Raw genomic sequence first — 22,908 nt, 5'->3', positions numbered from 1 at the left:
TCCTGTTGTGCTGTCTTTAATTCTGGTTTTCCTGCCTTACCCCAGTCTGTCCTAATGTGGCATAACATTTATACAAACTCATAAATTCCAAGAGTGACTTCAGTTTACACCAGCTGATGTCTCAGCCCAAGAGTCTCGTAGCTCCGAGACAAATTATAAGAACAGCTGAAGCCTGGCTTACGAAAGGAAAGATTAGGAACTTCAGACAGAAGACAATGACATCGATTAGTTCAAAGGCTTCCTGATAAAGGGGAAAATATATGATGTGTTAGTTTTGACTCATCCACTTCATGTAATCTTAAAGGTGTCGTTTTGCTTTTCGACAGACGTACCAAGCGGGTTCCATATCAGTTTGGAAAAGATGCCCACTGAAGGAGAGAATTTGATATTGTCCTGTTCGGCCAACAAGTTCCTCTACAAAGACATTGCTTGGATTTTACCGAGAACAGGCAACAATCAAACAAAAGTAAGAAGATCTCTCAACAAGGAGTACTCCATCACCCTCACCCTGACCATCAAGAACGTTTCCCTGGCACACTCGGGCACCTATGCCTGCCGAGCACGGAACATATACACGGGGAAAGAAGTGCTTCAAAAGAAAGACATTACAATCAGAGGTGAGCACTGCAACAAAAAGGCTGTTTACTCTCGGATCCTCAAATATAAGAGCACAAGGAATGATTGTACAACACAAAGCAATGTAAAACATTAAAGGACTCATTAAACAGTAACAGGTGTCTCATATCATCTTGATTTTCATTACTGTTGCTACCTTTCAGGCCCTGAGGTGGTGCACAATCCCCCATGGGTTGGACGTAGGAGGAATAGCAAACAAAAACCATAACACGTGAGCTTCCAGTTGAGTTCAGACGGGTGTTTTCTGCTTTGACAAGGCACGTGGAAGCTGGGGTTTGGAAGATCCCCTGTGCTACATTTTGCATGTTGTTATTTTTTCTCTTGCTGTCTCCTACTGAGCGATAAGGAAAACTTTGGATCAATCTTTTCTTCCACTTTGATATCGGCCTCGTCAAACGTGTCAAAGCTGAATAAACTGATTAACTTTAAAAACTGCTGTTTTCAGTCAACAATGGACGTTTATTAAGTTAACTTGAATGTGCAGAATGAGCACAATTCAGAATGAGATTGACTGGACTATATATTTTTTATTTTAATCTGATCTTGGTGGACTTATAAATATTACCTGCTGAGCAAGTTCTAATGCTTATTTATTTGAAATTATTTTCTACACTAAAGTACATTAATCTTAAAAAGTATCTTCTAAAAGAAGTATGCAGGGAAGAAATAAAAATGTTGATATAATGCACAGATCTACCATATCCTTTATAATAATGATGATCTTAAAACTGACACACGTGAAACATGTTTCTCCAAATAAATCCAGGTAGACTTCCAGTTGCTGTGTTGGTCAATTTTTAAAGTCAGTTCTGCACTAATGTAAAAAAAACTACTGATGAAAGTGTGAATGTTCCTCCTGGCCTGAAGATTCAGGAATTTATGAGGTTGTAATTATTCTGTTCAATGAGAAATATTAAACTAACACAACTGAGAAGGCTGCAGCCAGCACAGTGAGTTGTTGGACAAGTTTTTAAAAGTACAGATGCAAAACTGAAGCCATGAAAAATATTAATTACTTTTTTGGTATGCAAATGTCAATTGGATTTATTACGGGGATTAACAACCAGCCAGACTGCTGAAGGAGAAGTAAGGGCAACCTAAGGCTTCCTCGTTTCTCCCTTTTTACATGCATCCTGATTTTGCTCTGAGATGTTTCTGTGTATTATAAATTCTGTATAAGGAAGAAGTTGCTATTTTTAATAGATCTGATAACTTTATTTTTTTACAATAGATAGCTTTTATTATTTTTGGTTACATTTATGATCGATCATTTATATAACATTTACATAAGCCGTAACAAAACAGGCTGTAGTGACCAAAATAGTTACAGCAAAGGAACAAAGTGGCTGTGCTTTTAAAATAGGGGGTGACAACATGACAGTTTCTTGTGCTTGGGAACTCACCAGCCTGTTTCCTCCTTTAGGTATCGAGACTGTGTCCCACGGCTAAACTTGTCTTTCACGTGGGAATTGCTTTTGTCAAGTGTGAAAGGGTAAACAATAGCATTTCCCCATAATGCCAGTTTCATGGAGCCTAAAATGCCTAGAAAACAATTGATAACCTGGAAGTTGTCAGAGTAAAGAAAAGAATAATCATTTATATTTTGAAATGTCACCTATAGCCTACTTGTATACAGTGGCTCTTTTGTTCATTATTAGTGTGATGGCTTCCAGAAACAATGTGTCCTTGCAAAGGGATCTGGGCTCTCCTGTTTTCTTAAACATGCCTAAAAAGCAAGCAAAATCATTGGTGATGGCTTAAAAATGGGGCAATGGCACTCTTTAGCATTTGCAAATCTTCAGAAGGATTACAATACAGAATCCCCTTTTTTATGAGGCTGTTTTGTGAGAAGACATTTGATGGCAAGGTGGGCGGTGATGACGGGACATTATGAATTTTCCATAGCCTTGGGAGCCAGAGTGCAATGACTTGCAGCAGCCAGTTGCCAAGCAATATGAGTTTGAGTCAAGGAAAAAGAAAAAGAGATGTGTCAATTAGACTGTTCCTCTGTGAAACTGTTGTGAATAACAATGATGCGTATCACTGCTGGGTGAAAGTCCTACCAGCCTGATCTCAACCACCACTTGAAGTGGCACACTGTGCAAGGGATGTTGTTGGAATGGCCCAGTGTTGGGAGGCACAGAGAAACCTCACTGGAAACATTTGAGGAAAGCAGTCCTTGGAGGTCAGATAAGAACTACTGATGTCACTTTTGATGTCTTCAGATGACTGGAGAATCTCATCGGTTTAGGGGGTTTCTCTGCCTTCTATTGTGTAATATATAACCTAGGGAGAAAGGTATGAATGATTTTTTTTTGAAGTGTTAAAATTAAAGCTTGTACTTATATTTTTGTACTGATTAATAAAAATAAGTGAATAGACAACAACATAATCATAACAGGGCAAAAATGGGTGGAATGAAAAAGTAAACCCCAAAATGATCAAATTGTAAAGCTCTACCCTTGTTTGCCATTGTTTGCTTTTGGGAGTGCGGATTTTCCCTCCTTGCTACCCTGGGTTGGCTGAGTCCTCTGATACCAGTGCCCGCTTCTCTCTTTTGCGACTTCTCTCTTGCTCCCATGGGCCACACTCTGCCTGCAATGAAGTTCCTTACGGTAACTGAGAACAGAGTTTGGCTCAGCAAAGCAATGTTTCGAGGGCAGGCATGAGGACTGGGGACAAACCCAGGGGGCTGCCCTGGGCACTGAGCCCTGCACTGTGCGTGCTGCTGGACTGGGCAGCCCCTCAGTGCCAGGGTGAGTGGCGCAGAGCATTGGAAACTGCCCCTCTTGGCTCCACCGAAGAAATGAATGGGAGAAAATGGGTGGTTTGCAAAAGAGAAAAGTCCTCAAGTTGACCAAGTCCTTGAAAAATCAGCTTATTGTAGGAGTAAAATTATCAAAAGCATGTGAATGGTAACTCAGGTTACCAGTTTTTCTTAATATGAAACCCCATCTTTAGTGTATGGCTATAAACAAATTAAAATTAATCACAAATAACTCACAGAATGTGTGATTTGCCTTTGTTGTGTCATCTTGTCTGCCTTCATTTTGGATGTCTGGGCTGGGATGCCCATCAGGGACTGTAGAGCTCTTCTCAGCATGTGTATGTGCATCAGACAGTGTCTGTTCATAGCTAGTGGTGTGAGAAATGAGAACTGTTCAAAACCCAAGTGAGCTATTGATGAGAAGAGGGCAGTCCCCTTGGCTGCAAGGTTGTTGACCATGTTGTCGTGTAGGTCTGCGATTGAAGAACTTCCAGTCATGCTTATAGACGTTACTGTTTGGGAAGAGAGAACAAATTATTCATACAGTAAACAAAAATTGGAATTGTCTGTGGAAATTGCAAACTTGCTGCTCAGAAATGCCCAGACTGGTCATAGCACAGTCATGACTATGCTGGCATTAATTTCAAGGAATAAGAGCATAGCAAAGATAGTCAACTTTAAAAGTGCTTTTAGTCCTATGGGATTCATGCACGCTGCATAAGCTGGTGGTACCCAGGTTCCTAATATTTCTGTGAGGTTTATTTACACATGATAACAAAATGACAGTGAAGATGGAAATGTCTGAAAGTCAGGTTTTCTGAAAGGATAGAGTATAATCTCCCAAACACAGAATATCAGAAATTCATCTGTTACTATACTTGGATTTGGTGCATGGGTATTTATTGCAGTCTAAAAGCAAATACTTGCAAAGAGTGCTTTTCTGCTTTGTTTCAGTTTGTTCTGTATTTCTTGGTATGTGTCTTACCATCTTAGGTACTGCTGATCCTGGCAGTGACCTTGAAGGGAAAGATTGCAAATAATTGGTTCATGGAAGATTGGGGAATTTGAGGGCATCTATGGAGCATATGTGAGATTGCTCAGGATCTCCCTGTGTTCCCCATCACTGCTCTGAAGGGACCCAAATCACCAAAAGGCTGATGTGAGAGTTGCAAATGTAACAGAAAGATGTTGCCATATAATGAGCATAAGTGTTGCAAATATCTTGATCTTTGTCAGAACAACCTTCGCCTGTGTACAAAATAGAAGGAGTTGCAAAGGGTTGAAGTAATAATGAGCAAGATTTACTGCTTTGCTCCTTTCAGAGACAACTTCAGCATGATGTTAATAGAGTGTTTTTGAAATGCCCTTCTGGGAGGCCCTTGAGCAGAAGCAGAACTGATGAGTTGTGCCTCCACTACTCGTTGTCACTGACTGTCATGGAAATGTGCTTTATTACATTGCGTTCCTTTGAATGTCAGTAGATAAAAGTAAAACAGGAGATGTGTTGCTATGCTGTGTAGCCTGTTAGTACTCAGCTCCACCCCCTGCCATCAAGATTTCCAGTGCCCGTGGGATGCCAGAAGACATGGCTGCATTTCTCACCAACGCAGATCTGGCAGAGAAGCTGTGGTGTGGTTTGGCCAGGCCTTGTTGCCTTCAGCCAAATATGTGAAATGCACAAGTGGAAGAATTTATGAAGACTTTGAGACACGTAACACCATGGGTTTGTGCTTCATTTCTGGGTTTAGATGATGTGTCTTACCAAATATGATTTGTAGCTGTCTTCTTTAATGCAAGTACATGTGGAAAGTCACATTGTTAAGTGTCATGGTGCACAGAGCCACACGGTGCTATCAGCAATGCGGAGATACTCTGCTACAAGGGGGGCCTGCTAATTGTTAAAAACCTTCCTGTCACAGTTTGTTTTTCTTGATGATGAAAATCTGAGCTTTCATAGAAGCACAATGCTTTCACTAATCAAATGTGTTTGGTAATGGAACTGAGGAAATCTTGTAGGCAGTGTCACCGCTGAGTCTTCACTGGTCATCACAACCTGCTTTTGCTGAGTAACAGGAGTACTCTGTACACACCAAACACTCTTAAGCAAACTGGAATGGTAAATAGAATCTGTGAACAGAGTAGAAGAGCCATAGCAGTCTCTAATATCAGTGAAATACTGGTAAGGAAGATAATTAAACCCCTACATTTACAAGAATATAAATCAAGGATATTGTTTTGTCTTATAGCTCAAGAGGCACCAGCCCTGCTGCGGCACCTTACGGATCAGACAGTGAACACCAGTAATTCTGCCATACTGGAATGCCAGGTCCGTGGTGTCCCTGAGCCCCAGATATCCTGGTTTAAAAACCACGAGGAAATACAGCAACAATCAGGTGAGAGCTCTGTGTACTCACCTACCTTTTACAGTCTTTTTATTTACCCCTCTGCCTTAGGTAGCCATTTGTAGAGGCGTCAGCATCCAGACATAAGGAGGGAGCAGTGCCTGGACAGGCTGCAGCATGGGTGATTTGAATTACTCTGCCTCACTCCAAAACCTCAGCCAGGCTGGAGGTGTAGAAACGACAGCTCTCTATGGAATCAGTGGGAGAAAATATATCTCTCAGTTTGCATCTACTAAGAGTCAGCACCATTCTCTCTATTTATTATAGAGGGAGCCTATGCATCAGGTATCTTGGGCAGCATATAGCTAGACAGGAAAAAAAACCCAGGCTGGTATGATGTGGGTAGGAGAGCCAGAGGCAGTCTGTGATCAGGCATGTGAAGTCTGTTGTTGATTGACAACGTAGCCATCAGACTAAACCTGTATTTGGGATGTCCAAAACTGAAATGTGCCTGCTGGCAGCAGAGGAATCTTGACCTCATATAGCTGAAAGGAACAGGTTTCAAGGTGCCATGCTGCGGGTAACACAAAAACTTTGATAGATGTTTACTACTGTGTCTGGAATGCGGCGTCAAACATCAGCTAAGATGACGTGACAAGCTCTCCTGGCACCACAGTCACAGGAGTGTTCCTTGGAGATTTCAGGTGGAGATGAACGGTGGTGGAAAAAGCAAAACCTTTCTCAAGGGAATTCATCCACATTCAGATCAGAAGTACACAAGGAGCTAGCGCTACAGGCTCAGCAAACATGTTCAAGGAGATTTGGTCTGTAGGAACCTGAATCATCATGTAGGGACAGCATTTTAGAAAGTTTGTGGTTATGGTTCTGTCCTGCGTTACTGGAAATTATTGTACCATGAACAATGGCAACTGAGAAAAGCTCTGAGGATTTCTCCAAGTGAGGTGTAAGCCTATATAGATTTGCAGCCCAGACACTAAACTTAACCTAGAGCCAGATTCTGTGAAGCTTTACACATCATTGTGGGGTTCATTATTAAAATGATCTGCTAAAATGAATGTTACACATAAAGTTAGGAGCCAGCAAGATGTGTCTTGAGGTTAGGTCAGAACACTTCAGTTAGATGCCTGAAATAGATGGTGGGAATACATTCTGATGGGACAGTAGTTCTGGTGGAGCCAAACACACAAGTGTGTACTTGACTGCACATTTCCTGGCTAAATGATGCCTTAGAGGCAGTCCTGAGGCTAAATCTGCTTCTTGCCTCTTCCTGACTTGCTGGAGTATTGCCCAAGCTGACTTCTGGGTTGACCTAGCTGGAATAAACAAGATGTTGAAAACGTCAGGTAACTCCTAGGTTTTAAGGTACACCTTATAGGAAGTGGGATGTCTCTTTACACTAGCTGGGGTCCTTCTGCAAAGGGGTCCATTGTTCTGTGCCACATGGCCATGCAACACTTGAAATGGCTCTGCTGTCCTTAAGGTCAGTGTGGATACATGGAGCTTGTAAGTGGTTTAATCTTGAGTCACTTCCAAATCAGACCTACATCTGTAAGTGCAGTAATCAGACCACCCATTTTCCAAAAGCTGAAGACATGCTAAAGAGCTCACCTGAATGAAAGTATAAGCACAGCACAATCTATTGACAGTAGCAAGTGATCCCAAGATTATCCTTTTAGGCTGATCTTTTTCACTCACACAAGTGCTTTGGAAACACTGGTTTCCCAAAGATTCCCCAAACAGCCAAGTATATTTGGCTTTCCTGCAGACAAGACTGTGCTGTGCAGTGTGTGGCTCAGATTTCTTTCGAGAAGAACTCAATTCAGATACTATTACACAAAGGCTTGTTTTTGTTTATATCTTGGCTCCATCTCATTGCAAAATCTTTCCTTTCACAGGAATAATTTTGGGGCCTGGAAGCCAAATGCTGTTTATTGAAAGAGTAAAAGAGGAGGATGAAGGACTTTACCAGTGTATAGCCACCAACTTGAAAGGGTCCGTGGAGAGTGCAGCATATGTCACAGTACAAGGTAAAGTAGGACATTAAATGCAAAGGACAAGCTTGCCAGGGTGATGTCCTTACTCATGCTGGAAGGGCAGGGATGTGACTTAGGGCTCATGTGGTGGTCTCTGAAGGCAGCAATTTGAAGGAAGTCCTAGCAAGGGAAGCACATCAGGTTGGAAAGGAAACCTAGCAGGAAATGCTAACTCAGAGCATGTTTACACTGACCTAAAAAGAATCACTTCAACCCAACAAAGATCGGGTCAGGGTAGAAGACAAATGTAAATTTAGAATGGTCAAAACAAACGAAAAATAGAATAAGGAACGCTCTCCTACCCACTCATTTTCCCATTTCAGGTTAATTCCATAGAAATTACAGGCTTGGGATATTTTCATTTGCTTATTTTCAATGTAAAGTGAACTGCCAAATCAGACTAGAAGATTTTAGTGATAGCTACACATGCATTTTCCAAAGGTACTTGTAAGAAGTAGGCATGATCTAGATATTTCTGTAACCATTACTTGAATTATTGTGCTATTTGTTTAAGTGTCTGACATTGTTCTGCCTTCTGACAAGCTTGGCTCAGGCCTGTGGCAGTGAATTTTATCAAGCAATTTTACACTGCATAAAAATAAGATTTACGTAGTGACTTTCTAGGGTACCGTTTTGGCTCATATATTATGAGCTAAAAGAAGTGGGTTGGCATTCTCTGTGTAAGTCACTGCCACGCATGAACTACATTTGACACAATCTATTTTATTGATTTCATGTGTTAAGTAAATAGTCCTGAGTGCATTTAGTTTCTCTTCACAGAAGAATTTGGCTACCACCAGGGCTCTCAGGCAGGGATAGTCTTTGTGGACATTCTAAGATCATGGAGCATTTACACAGTATCACAGTATCACAGTATCATCAGGGTTGGAAGAGACCTCACAGATCATCAGGTCCAACCCTTTACCACAGAGCTCAAGGCCAGACCATGGCACCAAGTGCCACGTCCAATCCTGCCTTGAACAGCTCCAGGGACAGTGACTCCACCACCTCCCCGGGCAGCCCATTCCAGTGTCCAATGACTCTCTCAGTGAAGAACTTTCTCCTCACCTCAAGCCTAAATCTCCCCTGGCGCAGCCTGAGGCTGTGTCCTCTCGTTCTGGTGCTGGCCACCTGAGAGAAGAGAGCAACCTCCTCCTGGCCACAACCACCCTTCAGGTAGATGTAGACAGCAATAAGGTCTCCACTGAGCCTCCTCTTCTCCAGGCTAAACAACCCCAGCTCCCTCAGCCTCTCCTTGTAGGGCTGTGCTCAAGGCCTCTCCCCAGCCTCGTCGCCCTTCTCTGGACACGCTCAAGCATCTCAATGTCCCTCCTAAACTGGGGGGCCCAGAACTGAACACAATACTCAAGGTGTGGTCTAACCAGTGCAGAGTACAGGGGCAGAACGACCTCCCTGCTCCTGCTGACCACACCATTCCTGATGCAGGCCAGGATGCCACTGTCTCTCTTGGCCACCTGGGCACACTGCTGGCTCATGTTCAGGTGGGTATCAATCAGCACCCCCAGATCCCTCTCTGTCTGTCTGCTCTCCAGCCACTCCAACCCCAGCCTGTATCTCTGCATGGGGTTGTTGTGGCCAAAGTGCAGCACCCTGCACTTGGAGCTATTGAATGCCATCCCATTGGACTCTGCCCATCTGTCCAGGTGGTCAAGGTCCTGCTGCAGAGCCCTTCTGTCCTCCAACCCAGTCACATCTGCCCCCAGCTTGGTGTCATCTGCAAACTTGCAGATGAGCACTACAGAATAGTTGGATAATACACTACAGTGGAAGACAATTGCAGCTGGTAAATCAGTATTGATTTTCTGCCATGAGTATGTAAGCAGTCTCAGTTAATGGTGATTGCTGATGATACAATGATATTCTTGCTTTAAAAGGTGAAATATAAGTGTATGTACATGTGGGCTGAACTAACTGGTGTAATGATGGAGTTAGAAACAACTATCTCCGTGTGAATAACGCTGAGTTCTTTTACAGCTGCTGTAACAGCTAAAAGAGTAACTTGTGCCTAAGTCTATGCTGTCCTACTGATTGAGAGTCCTGGACAATGTACTTCATTATTGTATTGAGTTTTTAACTTTGTTGTATCTTGGCTACTTATTACAACCACAAACATTCTATCAGATGGCTTCTAGGAGGTCGTATCTCCTAGTCTGTGATCTATAGAACCATAGAATCATAGAATCAACCAAGTTGGAAGAGACCTCCAAGATCATCCAGTCCAACCTAGCACCCAGCCCTAGCCAGTCACTAGACCATGGCACTGAGTGCCTCATCCAGGCTTCTCTTGAACACCTCCAGGGACAGTGACTCCACCACCTCCCTGGGCATCCCATTCCAATGGCAAATCACTCTCTCTGGGAAGAACTTCCTCCTAACATCCAGCCTATACTTCCCCCGGCACAACTTGAGACTGTCCCCCCTTGTTCTCTTGCTGGTTAGGAGAGCAAAAGCAGCAGCTAAGAAGCTTCTCTGATTACATGTCCTGAGGGACCACTGGCAATCCTATGGGAGCTCTTAAATAAGCAGGAGATGAAGACTACCACATGAAAGCGTATGGCTTTGAGACTGAGTGAGAAAGAGAGAGCAAGTTTGTCTTATCTACTCCGACCAAGGCAAATCCACCCTTTCCACCTTTTTTCTTCCTGCTACACGAAGGGACATCAGTGGAGGTTTTTGTCACTCATCCGTACGCTGATCTGGAGTGCCCGTCCCTCTCCCAGGGAACGGCAGCTTCTCACCCCATCTCTGAGCGTGGAGAGATGGCATCAGGGCTCAAACGTGGGGCTTCTGCTAGGCTCCATGGCTTGCGTGTCCTCCTGAGAAGCGCCCCCCTGCAGGCGCCGAGAGCTGCCCCTCGCCAGGGCGGCTCGGAGCGTGCGGCTGCGCATCAAAGGCGCGGAGCGAGGCCGCGCTGCGAAGGCGGCGTTCGGCGGTCGGGAAGAGCAGCTTGTGAGCGAGCCAGGAAGGAAACTGTCTGCTCTCTTTATTCCTCTGAAACAACGCTCTTATGCTCGCAGATAAAACAATGTGCTGTTTCTGTGGTGGATGATTGGATGGTGGAATCAAAGGGACGCCTTTAAATAACCGCAGCCTGTGTTTGCTTTGGAAGCCCTGCTCGCTGGGCTGTCTGGGGAGGAGAGGGGCTGCGGTTATGGATGTGTTAGAGCAAGCTGCATCCTTGCTCTTGGCCGAGGACCTGACGAGGCAGCAAATCTGCGAGGATGAAAGGGAAGGGTGAACATCTGCCAGAGCACCCTGCAAGCAGAGGGGAGTGCTTTCCCTAGACGCCTGAGGACACAAGCTGTGGGCGCAGGAAGAACACAGGCTGGGGCAGGGCTGCCAGAAGGTCACCCTGGTCACAGAGCGCATGACTTGTCCTGAAAGCCCTGCCCTGCTTCTCCTCCTAGGTTTTCACACAGCCCCTCTCAGCAGGAGCCGGTGATACAGCTAGTTGCAAAGGTGCTCCACCATTTGAAGGAGATGTGTTGATGAAAGAAGGAGCATCTTTTACAGCTCATGTTCACTGAGCTTCAGATATATAGCAAGCAAATTAATACAGAAACATGCCCTGTGCTTGATAACTTAATATAGTTTGACCTGATGCATGCCCTGTCTTAAAGCTGATGCTTGATAACTTAATATGGTTTGATCTGATGAGAGGAATCACATTTCTTAAATAGTCACTGAACTATTCCAACACTATGAAAATGTGTTAATATCTTTGATTTTTTCAATAACTCTTTTTTTTTGGGGGGGGGGGTGGGGGGGGGGTGTGTCTAATTACCTTTTTGACTTAGTATCTCCAAAAATTGTTGTGCCTTTTGGATCACTGACTCTGAAGTCATAAGGAATGTTTCCATGAAGTTTGACTGGAATTACTTTGGCTACTGAGTGAGGTTCAACCTGGGTGACTGTAAGAGAAAAAGTGAACATCTGGGGATGCTTAGACTTGTGTTACCTCAGAGGACCACCAAAGGTGGTTGGAAAGGAGTCCTGGAGGTCTGTAGTTCAACCCCAGCTCAAACCAGGATCAACACCAACTTCAAATCCAGTCAATGATGGTTTTCTCTGGCCAGATCATGAAAAACCCCAAGGATGGAAATTCCTCAGTATCTATGAGCATCCATCCCAATGCTGCGTTGCCATGATCATGGGATCACATTGATTAAGCAGAGTATATCCCTTTACTGTAGGGGATTTAGGTGCAGCAAAATGGTATTGGTGATGTAGGCATTCCTTTTCTCCTGACTGACATCTGATATGGAGCTACACCTCAGTGTGTAGGCTAGAAATCCTGGCAGAGCCTATACCAGTCCGAGGCTTAACCTCAGTCTTGGAGGGGTCAGGTAGTCCAGGCTCTCATACCTGCATGGTCCTAGTGACTCCAGCTGCTGCTGAGAGAGTTTGCTGCTGGTGGAACTTCTTCACTTGTCCATTCCTTTGCAGCACTGCAGAGACATGGAGCAGCACAGGCAGACTTTCAGAGAGGCTCTGGGGAATGAAGGAGGCTGCCACTTGCCACAACGAATCAGGCAGATGGGATGTAGGCATGAAGGGAAGTCTGTGCCTAATGAGGTGGCTGATGGATAAAGGTCTGGGATGGCTGCAACGGGGAGCCAGAAGTCTTTGGTTACCAGACAGAGAGGAGGATTTAGTTCTGCTTAAAATATCTTCATATTCTGCTAATCCCAAGCCCTCTTCTGAGTGTTTCTGTCTGTTCTGCCTCAAATCACCCCTTTTTCTATCCACATGAGAGGCACTCAGCCAGTTCTGGCTGCAGAGCTTTTAGCTAGACCGGGAATCCGGTGTTTGATAACCCCAGCCTGAAGGAATGTTTTCTGGTTGCTTAAATTCACTCAGACAATTCAAGGACAGCATATTTTTGCTAACTCCTGGGCAGCCTATGGTAGCAGTTAGGGAGCTGCTGCCTTCTCGCCCAAGACTGGCCATATCATGCCTCACAGGCTTTCTGAGTCCTGCTGCATGCAGCAGTGGCAACAAATGGACCTTCAGCCTCTCCATTTTTTTCTGAATAAATGTCAGAAACTCTTACTCACCATCTGCATGGGTGCCACTTGGAAGGAAGAGGAGAGTATTCATATGTAAAAGGAAAGCCTTGTGCCAAAGTATAGGCAAGATGCATTTGGCTGTATCATTTATGTCATCAGTATGCCCCATACCCAAACCTGACCTTTATGAAAACACTTGTGAAAAACTAACACTCCTGGTATTTTGGAGGAATATATACTTTATATCTCTATCTGTAGTTGCAGTCCTGTTTCTCTGCAATAAGCTTTATTCTCAAAGCTCCAGAATGGACTTGCCAGAGGAATCTTAGATATAGAGCATGAATACAAATCTGTTTATCACCTTTAAAGAGGGAAGATATTATGCTAGTTAAGCTACAGATACAAAAAGCAGCTCAACCTCTGAACAAAGCTCTGAAGCTTTGCCTAAAACCAGACAGCACATCCCTCTGCGCTGCTCAGTGAGACATCGATCATGCCTTTTTCATGTGTCAGGAGTAACACCGAGCTGCCTGGGGTCTGAAACTGCTGCAAGTGCAGTTGACAAAACTACTGTGAAATCATGTTCAGAATTACCCCTCCTTGTCCTGTCATTTTTTTCTCTCTGGAGGATGTGTCAGAGTAAGAGACAGAATATGAGGAGTTGTTTTTGTTTTAGTTTGGGTTTTTTTTTTTTGCATTTGCTGCCAATCAGATGGAAAACATATTGTGGGAAGTATGGTATTTTGACACTGTCACAGGCTTTGCAAAACAGACTGCTCTGAAATTGTTTTACATGTCCCTGAATAGCAGGCTGAAGTGAATTTTATTTTGGCTCTTTTTTCAAGATCTATCCGTGGGGTCTAATACTCTCCAGATTTCTCATGTTCATGTTTTCTTTCTGCTCCATTTTCAGTTGTTGTTTTTGTTTTTCTCTTTCTGTGTATAATTTGTTCCCTGGTTTGCAGAACTCTTCCAGCTCTCTGACATCTGGGTTCTGCTAGGGAGTCTCATGTTGCCTCAGGGAGCTGCTGGTGTGATGGGCAGAAGACCTGAGAGTTAAAGCCTGCTGGGAGACCAACAGGTTTGAGAAAGCACCAGACTCTATGCCCCAGTTTTCTGGAGCTCAAGACTCCCATGCTATGTTTTGTTTGAGCTATGCTCACAAGTGCCAGGCTGGATCCATCCAGGCCATGAAAGAAAGAGCTCAGAGACTCTTGTTGGCGATACTGCTAGCCACCAAAGGAATCTTCCAGCTTTCCCTCCGTGAGGTCTTTGGTGTATTTTCGTATGGCTGGAATGGAGGTGTGGGCTGCAAGGCTCAGCCATCATAGAATCGCTCACTGAGCTGGGACAGAACTTGGGCACAGTGCCCAAGGAAACGCATGAAATGTCCTGGACAGTAAAACCCAAGCAGCAGCACTGAAGCATGTCCTGGATCACACCTGGGTTCAGCAGTGCCTTAGAGCAGCACAAGCTCTCCCTGGAGTTTTTCTTATGTGTTCACACCAGCATTGCCCCAGAGGAAGGGCCAGCACAGCCATGCCCTCTGCACAACGACATCATCTCCTGAGGCTGCTGAGCAGTAAGCGTTTTTGAGACCTCTGCTCCTCTCTTGAACAGATGGGTTTCACTGTTGGTGGGAGTGTGGTGTGGTGAAACTGCCTGCAGAGGCCCACACACATTCTTATGCAGAGAGAAATTGGCTAAAAATACCCTGCAGCTGAATTTCCACCTCAAAAGGAAATTATTATCTGAGTGGTCATCCTCAGTCTTGATGTACTTCACCTGCTGCACCCCAAGGAAGAGCTCATTTTTTTACTGAAAAGCTTACAGCAGGTTTGCTGTGTTTAATACAATGGCTTTACCAGGGAGAATATTTCTTTTCCAGGCTCTGCAAGCCAGTCCAAACAGAGATTAATACCCCATTGAAAAGAAGCTGGTCCTTCCTGGTATTTTATTTTAATAGCAAAGAAACATAAAGTGACCTTGCTTTGCAGGCCTTTTCCTAAAATGTTTACCACTTGATTTTCCCAGGCACATCGGAGAGGTCAAACCTGGAGCTAATAACCCTGACCTGTACCTGCGTGGCTGCAACACTCTTTTGGATCCTGTTGACTCTCTTCATTCGCAAGCTGAAGAGGGTAAGAACAGATAGGGAGCTCCTTCCTTTACTTACCAAACCTTTTCTTGTCTTAGAAAATCCTTCCCGGGCCACTGGAATTCCTGAGTTTACCCAAACCCCATCTAATTCATTTACTGCTTGTCTTTGATCCCCGTGCAATAACCAGGCTGCTGATTGGTGCCCAGAGAACTGTGACTCACTAGCCTGTGTGTGATTAAGCAAGGAAGCAAAGCCTGGGCAGGGGCAAGGTTCTGACACATGCAAGCATTTGGGTGCCTGATTCTCACCAAAGGCATCTCTATTCCCTAAAAGCTGTGAGTGTTTGGCATCTTCATGTCTTTGAAGATCTGAGTGAGTGACAATGACAGTTTTTCACAGAGCACACCGAGGTCTGGTTTGCACAGTGTCTGGTATAATTACATCGCTTCCAAAGTGGTATTTTACTGAAGCAGTTTTGATAGGGCAGCCTCTAGAGCAGACAGAGCTGTATCAGGATGATAACGATATAACTGCCCCTGCAGCTGACCGTCCTTCTTGTCCACGGCTGACGGCACCACGTCTGCATTGGTTGCATGCTGTGTGCATGTTAAGCAGCAGCAGCTCTCAGGAGCAGAAAATACAATTCCTCAGTGGTGAAGAAAGCTCTCAGGACTAGATAGATCCAAGAGAAGGGAGGTATTGGAGAGATGAGGTACACTGCAGACCCTGAGATGTGGAATGGCTGCACATTTCTTTCTCCCCCACTCCCATACCACAGCAGTTCTGAGCCCTGGCTGCTCTACTTCACCCAGCTGGAGAAGTGCCACATCATAACGGCTCACAGCCACCACAGTTGAGCGTATTCCAGTTGACCAAACTCCATGATGATTGTAATGGTTGACTGAAACCTGCCAGACCATTTTTTTTTCTCAACCTGCAATAAGACCTGTCTATATCTTAGGTTTTATACTGAGAAATTCTGATCAGTGATGGGAAAGCAGCACCAGACCCCCAAACCAGGGCAACATGGCAGTGGCCACTCTGCCTCCCTTCCTACTGCCACAAACCATTGTAAGAAGAAATGCAGGACACTTTTTTTGGGGAAAAAAAGTAAATGTTAGCCAAAACTGCAGAGAAATTTTGTAGTTATGTGAGAAATTACGAAGCAAGTAGCAGTGAAACAATCCTCACCAGCAACGATGAAGCAATTTCCAAACGTGACTGCCAACCATTAGAAAATTGTAAGTCTTAAATGTAGCAAAGGTTTACAGATTTCTTTTGTTATGACAGCAAAACTTAACATTTGCTTGTGAGAGTGTGAAAAGGTATCAAAATAATGACTGTTGCTGTAGAACAATGAACTTTAATTAGATGACATGTGAAGGCTCCTTTCCAGATGAACTTTTCCAGCTAGTGTTGGCCTATGTTTCTGGTCTTCTCCATGTTTCTATTACAAATCCTTACTCTCAAAAAATTATGGAATTAGCTGTAAATTAAATTTCTTGTACAAACAACGTTGCCAGTACAGAAAAAAATACTTAGACAATCCCTGGGAGCCTTTTCTTAAAGCACAAATTATATGCTTAACAATTCATGTTAAAAATGCCTCAAAACCTTGAGCACTGCATCCATTTCTGGAGGGCCTATTACAGGAAAGATGTGGACATGCTGGAGTGTGTCCAGAGAAGGGCCACCAGGGTGATTAGAGGGCTGGCGCACCTCTCCTATGGAGACAGACTGAGAGAGTTTGGGTTATTCAGTCTGGAGAAGAGAATGTTCCAAGGTGACCTTATTGTGGCCTTCCAGTATCTTAAGTGGGCCTTCAAGAAAGCTAATGAGGGACTTTTTAGGATGTCAGGTAGTGATAGGATTAGGAGGCATAGAGCAAAACTAGAAATGGGTAGATTCAGATTGGATGTTAGGAAGATGTTCTTCACCGTGAGAGCGATGAGACACTGGAGCAGGTTACCCAAAGAGGTGGTGGAAGCCCCATGCTTGGAGAATTTTTGAGGCAACCTGATCTAGTGTGAGGTGCTCCTGCCCATGGCAGGGGGGGTTGGAACTGGATGATCTTTGAGGTGACTTCCAACCTTGACAGTTGTATGATTCTGTGAAAATCTCTAATTGTATGAAGGATTTGCTATTCAGCACATCTGAATAATGAACTTCAGAAAGCTCTCTGCATCTTCCCACCCCCCTGTTGCTTTTTCTGGAGTGAAAACTTACAAGCTCTTCTAAAAGTGGACTTGTAAGTTCCACTTATAAGCTCTTCTAAAATGACTGTTAGGAGCAGTCTGGCATACATGTCTCTGTCAAGAAATACTCTTCGGAGCAGCGCACATGCTTCTGTTTCTATCCACATCCTGCCCAGTGTCAATGAATGGTTTGGAGCCAGGACTTATGCCACCTGACTTTCTCTCAAGCATCAGTGGAATCCAGATTGTGACTAACTTTCTGATTATTTGTGCTGGTGAGTGCAACTAAACCAGAAGCTATTGGCTACTATCATTTTGATTTACTTCTATTTATCACCAAAGCATACACCACCAGTAATACCCTTTCAAACAAAAGTCTGGAGCACATCTGTTAGGGGCATATTTCCAAGCCATAGAGCAAGAAAGAGAAAGGTCACAGGGGGCAGTTGAAAGATAGACCTGTGTGTTTGTTTCTATGCCCATGGGCTGTTCCTATGAGCGTAGGAAGTGCAACACCGAGAGGCTTCGTTGAGCAGACTTTCTATATATTCCAACTAATAGCTAGGAAAGTAGAACAAGCATTAGACCTTTTCTATAGAATTATGAGTACTTCTGTGCCAAGAAGTGTCCTGTGGATTAAAATGGCAATCTAGGTGCTCTTTCAAGGAAAATAGCTTTCAAAATGGATGGACTGCTGAAAACTTTGAGATTAGGCTTCAGCTTTCCTTACATTTCTCATGCAGACTGGGTAGTCTGTTTGCTCAGTAGAAAGTGAACTTCTGGTAGATTATTTTGAAATTATGTCCTTGAAATTACATGTTTGGGTCTGGGTATTTATGAATGTGTTCAGTTTTGGGCTCCCCAATTTAAGAGGGACAGGGATCTGCTGGAGAGGGTCCAGCGGAGGGCTAGGAGGATGATTAGGGGACAGGAGGGCATGGCTTGTGAGGAGAGACTGAGGCACCTGGGACTTTTTAGTCTGGAGAAAAGAAGACTTAGAGGGGATTTGATAAATGTTTATAAGTATCTGAAGCCTGGCTAGGAGTGGGGGGACAGGCTCTGCTCACTTGCTCCCCGTGACAGGACAAGGAGCAATGGGTGTAAGTTGCAGCAAAAGAGGTTCCACCTCAACACAAGGGGGAACTTCTTTACTGTAAGGGTCACAGAGCACTGGAACAGGCTCCCCAAGGAGGTCGTGGAGTCTCCTTCTCTGGAGCCTCTCAAGGCCTGTCTGGATGTGTTCCTCTGTGATCTGTGTTAGATAGTATTGTCCTGCTCCAGCACGGGGCTTGGACTCGATGATCTCTTTGGGTCCCTTCCAACCCCTAACATCCTATGATCCTATGAATGCCTCCAAAATCAAATATTTTCAGTAAATCTGTCAGAAATTAAGCCAGAGGAATAAAAAAATCTGAAAAACTTTGAAAATCTGTAAACAGTCTCTGAAATGTATAATATCTAGCCTCCTGGCAACTAGTCTTGCACAACTTCTAACCACATATGACCTACCTTTGCTGGGTATATGGAAAAAATAAACACGGGCAGTTGAACTCCATCTGTTACATATGGCCACTTTTTACTTTGCACAGTCATGAAGGAGAGCTATTTTTATCAGCAGTGTTTAGTCACTTGATGAAAATATTTCACTTGACTGTGCAGAGGGTTTGTGTCAGCACCGTACGTTGATACAGACACACGTGGGTTCCACTGGAGAAACCAATATGTCTCACAGGAGGGAAGCCAGAGGAAGCAGTTTCTAATGCAGATAGATATAAAAAGGCAGAAAGGAGCTGTGATTTAACCATCTCTTGGACTTTAAAACCTGCAGCCCCATGGACAGAATTAACTTGGAGCTGTTGATCTAAACAAGAAGATGCTGATGGATACTTTAAACCTTTTTTTTTTCATGTTACAATATTCTTTGTTTTCTAGCCTTATTCCTCTGAAATGAAAACCAATCATTATCTGTCCATCATAATGGATCCTGATGAAGTTCCCTTAGATGAACAATGTGAACGCCTGCCTTACGATGCCAGCAAGTGGGAAATTGCAAGGGAGAGGCTTAAACTAGGTAATAATGGGATGCTTCTTACTGAGTTTGCAGTAACTGGATAAAATGTACCTGTAACTGCAGGTAAAGAGGAGCTGAGTGTGTTTTAGACACATAGCACAGCCTACTGCCAGGTTCTGTGTAAGGTCTTCCATGCCACAAACACTGATGTACTTAGGACTGTCTACTTGATTTTTCCTATGTATATTTTGATTCCAGGTAGGAAAACTACAATTATAGAACGTCTGAGGTTGTATAATGGGTTAACCTGCCTGTTTGCCCCCCCAGCACAGAAGTGAGGGAAAAGTAACACATGAAAACTCCAGGTTGAGATAAAGAGAGATAAGAGTTCAATGTAAATAAGATAACAGAAATGCACAATTACCTTAGCTTAGCCTACTTGCAGAAAAAAAAATGCAATGAAATGCAGGAAAACCCCAGAATAAAGCAGAAAAACATTGTGCTACCCAACTCCCACCCGTATCAGCACCATCCCAAAGGAAAAGGAGCCAACACCCAAAATTCACAACCCAAAAGCAGTAACTGGAATAGAAAGCCTCTCATGCTACCATCTGAACTTTGAGCCAGCACTTTCATTTTGAAGCTGGCATGAGACAGGATGGTTTTGAATAACAGCAGCAAATTTAAATTCAACCCTTGACAGGATGGGAAACAACTTTAAGATCATGAATTCCAGCCTCACACTGTCAAGTCCACCAAAACTATCTTCCTATGCACCATGTCTGGTTTCTTTTTAATCCCTCCAGGGACCAGTGCTGTTTAATGTCTTTGTCAGTGATATGGACAGAGGAATGGAGTGCACCCTCAGCAAGTTTGCAGATGACACCAAGCTGGGTGGCACTGTCAACTTGCTAGAGGGAAGGGATGCCTTTCCAGAGGGACCTGGACAGGCTGGAGAGGTGGGCCCAGGCCAACCTCATCTTCCCATCCCTCCCCTGAGCCTCACTTTCTCTTGACTAAACAATCACAGTTCTCCTCATCTGCTCTTCCTAAGACTTGTGCTCCAGGTCCCTAACCGGCTTCACTGCTCTTCTTTGGATCCACTACAGCAACTCAGTGTCTTTCTTGTAGCGAGTACCCCAAAACTGAGCCCAGCATTTGAGGTGCAGCCTCACTAGTCTCAGGTATAGGGACATGATTACTTATCTACTCCTGCTGGCCACACTACTTCTAATACAAGCCAGGATGCTGTTGTCCTTGTTGGCCACCTGGTCACACTGCTGACTCATACTTAGCTGTCCATTGGCAAATACTGCAAGATCCTTTTCTTTTGGCCAGCTTTCCAGTCACTTTCCCCTGAGTCTGTAGTGCTGCATAAGATTGTTGTGACCCAAAAGCAGGACCTCACACTTGGCCTTGTTGAACCTCATATAGTTTGCCTTGGCAATCCAGCCTGTCCAGAGAGCCTTGTAGAGCCTCCTCATCTTCAAGCAGATCAACAGTCCCACCTAACTTGATGTTGTTTGCAAACTTATTGAGAGAGCACTCAAGACCCTCATCCAGATCATTGATAAAGATATTAAAGAGAACTGACTCCAAAACAGAGCCATGGGAAACACCACTTGTGACCAGCTGCCAAGTGGATTTAATTCCACTCAGCACCACTTTCTGGGTCTGGACATCCAAACAGTTTTTAAACTAGTGAAGTGTATGCTCATTCAAGGAATGAACAGTCAGTTTCTCCAGGAGAATGCTGTGGGAAGCAGTGTTAGAAGTTTTACTAACATCTAAGTAGAAGATGTCCACACCCTTTTGCTCAACCTGTCACCTTGTCATAGAATGACAATACAGACAAGAATCCTGCACTTTGTTTTCTGCAGAGTGTTTTGCCTAAAGTACAAGATAAAAACAGGGCAACCAAAAGCTTCCAAAGCAGACTGCTGACCTGGATGCTTCTCTCTCTAGATTCAGGGTCTGACCTTTGGCACTCACTGCAATGTTCTTCCCTTGTTAAAGGAATGTTTGTGTACGAGCTGTGTACTAATTTGGCAAAAAGCCTATGCAGAAATGGGTCCTCACAGTCCACCCTTATTCCTCCCTGTTTCTCCCTTTTCTACTCTCTCCAGCATAGTCTAACTGTTCTCCCTCTGGGCTGAAGATTTATAAAAATGATTGTTACTGCACCATAAAGTGCAAGAATGTGACATATGACCCCACACATCAATAAACAAATACCCACGGAAACTTTGAAACTGCAGCTAGCTCGCCTACAGATACCTCAGTGAAAGACTTGGCTTTGGGATCATTCCTAACTTGTTTAGCCTAGTGCAACGCTGATGAGGAGGGCAGGAGGGTAAGGACCAGATTTCGAAGTTGAAGAATCACTCCGGAAATCACAGAGAGTTTAGCAAGAGGGTCAACATGACAGTATCAGCGATAAGCTCAGACTACTGTTGTAGTGCTATTTATTTGTTTTAGGCATATGTTACATTTGTCCTACAACAAAGTCTAGAAAATCCCTGCACTTTGATTAGGAGCTCTAACAGATTCCCTCTGTCTTCTGAGAATAAGACACGGAGAGTAATTAAAACATGCATACAATTAGGATGACAATTGGCCTGCTAGAAGTCACAAGGCGAGCAGATGTGGATAAGCACAGCTGAAGTACATTGCTAGCCATTTATAATTGTCATACACAATTCTGGGAATGCTGGAGCACAACCTTGTGCTGGAGTGTCTTCAATCTTCAAATAGTTTTCTTGCAATGATGAACCAAAAGCCTGATGTGCAGACAATGTAACCGTTGTTTTATGCCATGCTTTATTTGTGTGTAAATCCCACGGAAAGAATCAAGCAGAAACGGAATGTAAACACCGAGGAAAAACCCACGTCTTGCAGGATTGGTGTTTGGAGCCTGGAGGTGAGGAATGATGGCCAGAAAATGAGTTAAAAGTGGAAGAACTGGTGTAAACAAATAAGGAATGCTGACAATGAATGAGAACCAGATTCAGAGAAGTTGGGTATGTGCAGTATGCTAGATTAGCTCACTGCAAGTCCTGCTTACATGGCAGTTGGCTCAGCCTTTGAGTAACCTTGGCAGCCTCAGAGGATTAGTGGTTCACAAACACAAAATGTGCTTCTATGTTTTTTTAAAGAAATATTTTTACTTAGAAATGCAACCCGTTCCAGCATCAGATAGGTCTGTTTTTCTCTTTCCACCTACTTATCCATATCTGTTGTAACTTCTGCAAATAAGTCTCTCCTTCCAGCCCCTGTCTCCTTTGCTGCATGTTCCTCCAACACGCACACATAGAGCCCATGACGCTGACGAGGTGCTTATATAACAGGGCTCCCCTGTCAGCTGCAAGAGCTACAGACATTTCAGGAAACTTCATATGGGCACCTCTGAAGACAGGATAATTACCATTCAGTATAGATTAGTCTGAGAGCAAAATGTCAGCTTTTCATTAGGCAGGAAAATGCTGCTGCTATAAATCACTGTCATTGCAGCTGGCGATAACATTGCAGTCCAGCACAAGTGTTAGCTGAGCTATCATGCATTTCTCACCTTACTCTTGGGCTTGACCTTCCTAATCTATGAAAGGTCACACACTGCTGACGTTGTGATGAAAGACCCCCAAGGAAGTGTTGCCACACAACTTCGGTGCAATGTCAAGCATGTCAGTGGTAGATGGCTTCCTGAGCCTTGCTCCCTCCTGTCTGCTGCAAGCCCACAGTGTCAGCATCAAGCAGAGCTCTTCCTGTTCTCCTT

At 44.0% G+C, this 22,908-nt stretch overlaps 1 protein-coding gene across 2 annotated transcripts in view; it reads left to right on the top strand.

Moving 5' to 3' along the window:
- The window catches only part of FLT1 (fms related receptor tyrosine kinase 1), a 125,553-nt gene that overhangs the window by 76,093 nt on the left and 26,552 nt on the right, over window positions 1–22,908 (top strand). Inside the window, exons 13-17 of one of the 2 annotated variants that reach the window (XM_064172541.1) lie at window positions 327–617; window positions 5,650–5,796; window positions 7,662–7,793; window positions 14,864–14,970; window positions 19,058–19,196. In XM_064172541.1, coding sequence (XP_064028611.1) covers window positions 327–617; window positions 5,650–5,796; window positions 7,662–7,793; window positions 14,864–14,970; window positions 19,058–19,196 — 816 coding nt within the window. Of the gene's footprint in view, window positions 1–326; window positions 618–779; window positions 3,645–5,649; window positions 5,797–7,661; window positions 7,794–14,863; window positions 14,971–19,057; window positions 19,197–22,908 lie in introns of those variants that run through there. The other variant, XM_064172531.1, reaches the window with a different exon arrangement.

Source organism: Pogoniulus pusillus, chromosome 3 (assembly GCF_015220805.1).
Source record: "Pogoniulus pusillus isolate bPogPus1 chromosome 3, bPogPus1.pri, whole genome shotgun sequence".
NCBI classification, from domain to species: Eukaryota; Metazoa; Chordata; class Aves; order Piciformes; family Lybiidae; genus Pogoniulus; species Pogoniulus pusillus.
This window is presented reverse-complemented; position numbering and strand designations above follow the sequence as displayed.